The 7504-nt window shown below is 42.6% G+C and overlaps 1 protein-coding gene across 2 annotated transcripts; it reads left to right on the forward strand.

The window, feature by feature from the left end:
* Positions 1-211: 211 nt before the first annotated feature.
* On the forward strand, positions 212-5979 carry BMY2 (beta-amylase 2). 2 transcript variants are annotated; one of them, XM_048678515.2, is made up of 10 exons: positions 212-716; positions 918-1145; positions 1517-1591; positions 2060-2263; positions 2679-2873; positions 3197-3361; positions 3770-4030; positions 4606-4818; positions 4908-5130; positions 5473-5979. In XM_048678515.2, the coding sequence occupies exons 1-10, from the start codon at positions 348-350 to the stop codon at positions 5499-5501; spliced, it is 1962 nt and encodes a 653-aa protein (XP_048534472.2). In that variant the 5' UTR covers positions 212-347; the 3' UTR covers positions 5502-5979. The 2 variants fall into 2 exon arrangements, with proteins under 2 accessions (XP_048534472.2, XP_048534473.2); XM_048678516.2 differs by having other exon boundaries at positions 921-1145.
* The last annotated feature ends 1525 nt before the right edge of the window (positions 5980-7504 follow it).

Genomic DNA, 7504 nt, shown 5'->3' on the forward strand with positions numbered 1-7504 from the left:
TAGGATATAGATTGCTTCTGAGTCGCTGGATTCAAATCAAATCCGACGGCTACGGAGGAGGTCGGCGCGCGCACAAACATCCGCCGGTTGAGCGATAGCGTTTCCCTTTTTTACTTTTGTCTAGCAAAATTTTCTAAATTTTCATTTTCAAATCTCGCATGGATTTACAACCTTCTAAATTTAATGCTTGGTCAGCGGTGCCTCGTCAGCATTCCTTCCTCTGGCCTACACTCCAGAGTCTCCACTTCCTCGACCAGCGGCCGCGCCGGCAGCAGCTCGCGGTGCCCCTCCCTCCTACCCAGCGCTCGCAGATCGGCGCCGACGCCGCGGCCGCCGGGCGGAGCGCCATGGCCACGAAGCACCCCCACGGGGACGCTGATCCGTCCACTTCGCCTCCCCCGCCGCCGAGCCGCCGCCCGCGCGGCTTCGCCTCCGCCTCCACCCCCGCGGCGCCTCCTCCCCCGGGGCGGCGGCGCGGCGAGCGGGAGAGGGAGCGGGAGAAGGAGCGGACGAAGCTGCGGGAGCGGCAACGGCGCGCCATCACCAGCCGCATGCTGGCCGGGCTGCGGCAGCACGGCAACTTCCCCCTCCCCGCCCGCGCCGACATGAACGACGTTCTCGCCGCGCTCGCCCGCGCCGCCGGGTGGACCGTCCACCCCGACGGCACCACCTTCCTCTCCTCTCCCCAGCCCTCTCTCCCTCCCCCTGCCCAATTCGTACGTGCGCCCTCTCCAGTGTCTTATTGCCCTTACTTACCTAGACTATAGATGTTCGGATTTTGCTTGCTGGAGCTCTCCACTTTTCGTATGATAATGTTATCCCTTGCTCAATTGAAAACGTTGTGAATGAAAAATGTATTGATTTTGCAAGAAATGATTCGCATTGCGACCATAACGCTTTCATGTTCGTATTTGCAGCAGGGTGCTTTCCAGGCTACTTCTCTGGAAACCCCAGTTTTTACCAACTCTCTGAACAGCTACGCCATTGGGACGCCAATAGATTCCCAGGCTTCAGCCCTACAAACAGATGATAGCCTGTCACCGTCGTCATTGGATTCAGTGGTGGTGGCAGAGCAAAGCATAAAGAATGAGAGCTATGGGAATTCAAGTTCAGCCAATTCTTTGAATTGTATGGGAAGTGATCAGGTGAGCAAAGTTTGCAGTTTGATTCGCTTAATGGATGCTTGTGGTATGCCGGTGTATATAAACCAGATAACCTTGGGATGTAGCATCGCCTATTTGCCATCATAACTTGGTCTTTATCAGCTCTTATAGCCTATAACCCATGAAGTTAGTTGACCGTCGATAGGGCTTAGAATGTTGTAGCTCCAGCTTGCAGTGATATTCTAATTGCACCATATAGCATTATTTGTATGGACCAGTAATTTATCATGTAATTGCATTGTCGAGTTCACTGATTCTTTGTTTGCAGCCAACTTTTCGTTTGGGCTTTCTGATTTAGCAAATCAAATTGGGCGACAACCTCACGTTTTTCTTTTATTGTTCAATTGGAGCAGCTGTTGAGAGCATCAGCAGTATGGGCGGGTGATTTCACGAAAACTCCATATATACCAGTGTACGCCTCTTTGTCTGTAAGTTCCTGGTGAACCTCTTGATCCCATATCTGCTATGTTAATCCTGTTTTCTCGCTTCCTGGTGAACCTCTTTACACTTGCACATGGTTTAATCATGTCATGTAATAGATGGCCAAAAAGGTTGAAGAGAAATGTTTAAGGGGGTTGATATAGTACTTTGCAAATCTGGTTGTATCTTTTTACCGGGTTTGCCCCTACTTGTGAGTCCTCTCATGGCTAGGTGCATGTGTAAGTGTGACTTGAATACTTAACATAGCACCAAAGTTCACGCGGATTCTCTGAATCTGACTGAGAACTAGAGAATCATACCGTATGCAGTTCGTTCTTTTTAAGATTATGCATTTAAAATAAATTGTAAGTTGAGAACTCTATGTTTTCTTTATCTTCCAACCATATATTCCTGAAATTTCGACATCTATAATCTATCTATCACACCATGCTTTAGCATTGTTGCTGTTGCTGTAGATGGGCATTATCAATTGTTATTGCCAATTGGTTGATCCTGAGGCTGTACGCGCTGAACTAAGGCATCTGAAGTCTTTGAATGTTGATGGAGTTGTTGTAGACTGTTGGTGGGGGATTGTGGAAGCCTGGACTCCTCAAAAGTATGAATGGTCTGGCTACAGGGACCTTTTTGGTATTATTAAAGAGTTCAAGCTAAAAGTTCAGGTTAGAATACTACCATGACTTATGGCATTTTCTAGGATGCTATTACTCACACATCTGACATTTTCGTACTTTTTTGTAACTTTATACACATGTACTATTGGTGGTTGAATTATAGCAAGTTACTAGAGTATACCTGGATCTCTCATACTAAAGCATAGACTTAGAAGTCATCCATTCATTGAATCCAAAGGGACTCAACTTTCTTGATTCTTGACATAACCAGAAATCTGACCTTCCAAAGCGAGGAAATAACATGACTAAACCTTTTGAGCTTATATGATAAATTTTCAATTATGAGCATGATGTAGCATTGCACGATATTTAAAATCCTTAAACTGGATATGCTTCTCTTATCTCCCTTGTTATATTGAACTAGACTTACATTGGCTAACAAGTGTTCTTCAACAAATTTAAGGTTGTATTGTCATTTCATGGGTCTGGGGAGTGTGGATCTGGTGGTGTGTTAATTGCTCTCCCTAGGTGGGTAATTGAAATTGCACAAGAGAACCAAGATATATTTTTCACTGATCGAGAAGGTAGGAGGAATACAGAATGCCTTTCCTGGGGAATTGACAAAGAGCGAGTCCTTCGAGGGAGAACTGGCATTGAGGTATTGGGTCATCCTTGGTAATTTTTCTTCTCTCCTCTATAAACCCTCCTTTAACATCTCTGTTTTTTTTTAAAAAGCTGTCATTCTCCTTAGACGAGCATTACTTCGGTCTTTTCGTAGTGACATTTTTAATTCATTTAAAATGGTAGTCCTTTCTACACAGTTGTAATTGCAGTATATCTTGTTGTGATAGCCAAGAGCTGTCCTGTCATTCAATACATTGAACTTGCATTGTATCGCCATTAATCTTTTTCATATCAATTCTCTAATAGAAGGAGAGACATGTACACTGAATTATTGATACTTGATGAGATTATATGCAGGTTTATTTTGATTTCATGAGGAGCTTTCATATGGAATTCAGAAGCTTATCTGAAGAGGGTCTTATTTCTGCTATTGAGGTTGGATTGGGTGCTTCTGGAGAGCTAAGATACCCTTCGTGTCCAGAAAAAATGGGCTGGAGATATCCTGGTATTGGCGAGTTTCAGGTACTTACTTAAAACTCCAAACCTCTTGCACTTATTCAAAGAAAAAGACGTATTTACTTGAATTCCAATTTCCAAGTTCGAACCATCAAGGATAGGGACACTTACTCCAGTTACCTTGTTTCCTGATTCTGAACCCTTCTCATTTTATTCATTGGTCCTGAAGGAGTGTAAAATATTACTACCTTGTTATGTTGTTATTAAGCTGTGGTAGAGGAAACAAAAATGCACAGTAGGCACCTTTCGAGAACCATATAATGCTGTTTTGTTGGTATGTGGGCCATGACTTGAACTTATCTTTTGGATTGCACACATACAAAAATGTCGTGCTACATTTCTGTTATGGATGGCAGCATGCATAAGTTGTAAATGCATACATAATGTATTCTTTGTTGATTGCTTTTTCGACAGTGTTATGACAGGTATATGCAAAAGAACCTACGGCAATCAGCCTTGACACGGGGGCATTTGTTTTGGGCCCGTGGGCCTGATAATGCTGGCTACTATAATTCAAGGTCACATGAGACTGGCTTTTTTTGTGACGGAGGTGATTATGACAGCTACTATGGGCGTTTCTTCCTTAATTGGTATTCTGGAATCCTCATAGATCATGTGGATCAGGTGCTCTCACTTGCTACTCTTGCATTTGATGGAGCAGCAATTGTGGTGAAGGTATGCTATATCTTGGTACATTTGTTGGTTGGACCTTGAAGCATCATATTCTCTCTAATTTTTAAAGAAGCTTCACATATATTCCTTTCTTGTTGTTCTCTGCCTCTCTAGTTTCCCATGTATATCACATCAAACTTTGCACGTAATGGGTATCCGTTAAGCTCTTTTTTCTTTATTTTATATTCTGGGTTGCACTTCTGTTCAAAGCAACCAATGATTGCTCAAAAACTAGTAAGTAATATAGCTTTGACAAGTTACGGGGAGTTGAATGCATAATCATGAAGTATCCCTCAAATTTAGACGAGACACGGTACAGAAGCTACTCAAAATGCTAATTATTAGGTCGACTATTTAAAAATTTCGGACAAAAAAGAGGCTGAATTTTTTTACTCATCGAACTTGTGAAGTACTGTAATCATAATAGGATATACATGTATTAAGCGGATCGCTTGCCTGGTCTCATAGTACAGCCTTTCTATATAGCATATATTGCCCTGATAAGTCCATGGAACTTGCCCCTCATATTTCTCTTGCCAATTCGGCTGTTTCATGACAAGACAATTATCTTTCCTCAGATCCCCTCCATCTATTGGTGGTACAGAACTGCAAGCCATGCTGCAGAGCTTACTGCAGGATTCTACAACCCTACAAATCGAGATGGATACTCTCCAGTTTTCAGAATGCTCAAGAAGCATTCCATAATTCTTAAAGTGGTTTGTTATGGCCCAGAATTTACAGTTCAGGAGAATGATGAAGCATTTGCTGACCCAGAAGGTTTAACCTGGCAGGTGAGAGATGTTGTAAGAACTCTCTGAAGCTACGATTGCGTGTTTAATTTTTTTCCGTGGATAATTTTGGTACACTTGAAAATTTGCAGGTTATGAACGCAGCATGGGATCATGGTCTATCTGTAAGTGTAGAGAGTGCTCTTCCATGTCTTGACGTGGACATGTACTCTCGGATCCTTGACACAGCGAAGCCGAGGAATGATCCTGACCGTCACCATCTCTCATTCTTTGCATACCGTCAGCGAACTCCGTTCCTTTTGCAGAGAGATGTGTGCTTCTCAGAGCTTGAGACCTTTGTAAAGTGCATGCACGGTTAGTACCAGTTTTTTTTTCAGTTTCTAACTTCCTCATAGCACCATTATTCATGGTATCTTGTTGATTCTTATCAGTAAAATCATTATTTTCCTTTTTGGGGTCAATAGAATGATGTGCATAAACAATGTGGTCATGGTGCAAACTATCAGTTTGAATCATATGATCTGCTCTGCTGTTACATTCAGTGTGGATGGGACTGATAAAAGGACATAAATCAAACATGTCACCATTAAGCATCGCTACCTTGTATCATCTATGCTGTTACTCTTCAAAAGCTACCCCTGCATTCTTCCTGGGAGGATTATTATCTGATAACTAAGTTGATGATTTTGTCTGCAGGGGAGGCTACCCAGAACTTTGTAGATTGAACTTGCTTTGGCGACGCATTCCCTGATATGCTGCAACTTGCGTTCTGCAAATTTCTGGATTCCCTTCGTGGCTATCGCAAGATTTAACTCATATTGCTGATTAACGCATTCCGGCCATCTCCGCCTTATGCTAAGGGTCAGCCGACCAGATGGCACTGAAACTGTTGTGCCGGTGGTGGGCAGGGATTAGTATCCCTTATCTGCGGTACAGGGCTGGTAGTTCAGCAAGTTTTTACCGCGGCGTCACCTAGCCTGGGCTGGAAGATGGAAAGAATGGCGAGGCATATATCTAATAGCACTACATTATCATGCTCTTAAGATGCAAAGAAACCCTCTCCTGATTGGGTGGTAAACCATCTGTCTCTGAATTCTCGATGATGCTTAGACTTTGTTTAACCGAAACATCTTTCTAGATTGTGACTGAAATTTGAACTGTCCGAGCTGAGGTTAGGTCTGAAATGGTCGTTAATTTTGTTAATTATATAGTTTGTGGAGCCTAATTTTCTGGACTAACGAAGCTGATAAGCCATGGGTCATTAAACCTGGATTATTTTTCATTTTAGAAAAAAGTATTTAGAACCCAGTTTTAAAATTGTGAAAAGGGTACATTGCTCAATTATTGGGCATAAATAAACTGGATAACAACTGGATGACCTGCCCAGCGAATGTGCAACTAATTGTGGTGCTTTTCCTAGAAGCTAAGCAGTGCAACCGCATATACAACATAACTTGATCTCCCAAGAACATTATAAATGGAAAACACAGCAAGAACTAAAGAACGTTTCAATTCAACTCCTTTTCTATTACACAACATAATGTACCACAAGATGCTTTTGAAGCTGGAATTACCCTTTGAAGTTTGAACATAACAACCGCGGCATACACTGAGTAGTAGAGGTGCAGATTGAAGGGTAAGATTGCTTCACGCGCTAGAGAGACAATTGAAGCTGCAAATGGATCCAAGAGCGATAACCACCGCGACGTTGATGAGGAAAAACATAATGAAAACGAGGCTGTAATCTATGAGGAAGAGTATCAACAGTTGCCTGCCAATTTTTTTTTTGATAACGACTCACTTAGCCACTTAGCAACAAATTGTATCACTCTATCCTATCATATCGGTGAAAGTTGCAACCTACTCTGATGCTTCTGTCTGACCATGGGGTCTTCCTTGACAGGACTAGGGTAGAGCGCAAGAACAAGTTGGGCCTACATGCTTGTAGGCAGGCTCATCATGAACTTCGCATCCATCGATCAATGCAAAATAACCATGGTGTCCAAACCCTTCATGATTAAATAAGTTCCTTATCGCGTAATGATAGAGCCAAAGAGCGCAATCGCATTGTTGGCAGCGCCTTTCCTTGCAGACAAGGGACAACCATGCCCTTGGTTACCTCTCTAGCGGATGACCTCGGGTAGCTCAGTTATCTGAAGAAGTAGCCTGCCATGGTGAACATGAATATGATGAGCTCCAGTTTCTGGGTCTGGTGATACACATGATGATACTGATACACGGTAAAGGTTAACTATCCATAACCTATATCTGCCTAAACAATCAGGCAATTGCATGGACAAGTGAGAAATTCATAGGGGTTTGTGTTTGTGTATCCCAAATCTTCGGACACCAAGAAGCAAAAGGGTGCTGAGCACCGTGAGGATACCTCCAACACACATAGGATTTTTAAACAATAGTTGAATGCAAGGGCAGTACCCAACACTGCACACAGTTTTTTTTACTCAAATGCAAAACCCAGCAAAGAAAACAAGGATAAAATGAAAGTGACAAATAAGGTGTACTAATCAACCCTCAAGGATATTAGTAGAAATAAATGCAAGCTTTACAATGATGCATAAGTACATACTGACGAAAGGAGGGTACTCTTCTCTCTAGAGTTCATCAAAGTGCCTCCCTATACATGATTGAGTGATAGGTGCGAATATGATGCGGAAAACTAAGATCGTTCAGTGAAAGGTACATGTTTTCACTGGAGTGTTGGCTTTTA

Source organism: Triticum urartu, chromosome 6A (assembly GCF_056163025.1).
Source record: "Triticum urartu cultivar PI428250 chromosome 6A, HENAU_Tu73, whole genome shotgun sequence".
Taxonomy (NCBI): Eukaryota; Viridiplantae; Streptophyta; class Magnoliopsida; order Poales; family Poaceae; genus Triticum; species Triticum urartu.

Coding starts and splice junctions, on each gene's coding strand:
- BMY2 (XM_048678515.2), top strand. CDS start 348: ATGGCCACGAAGCACCCCCACGGGGACGCTGATCCGTCCACTTCGCCT. Junction 2,264..2,678: donor AGTTCAAGCTAAAAGTTCAG/GTTAGAATACTA, acceptor AACAAATTTAAG/GTTGTATTGTCATTTCATGG. Junction 4,031..4,605: donor GAGCAGCAATTGTGGTGAAG/GTATGCTATATC, acceptor ATCTTTCCTCAG/ATCCCCTCCATCTATTGGTG.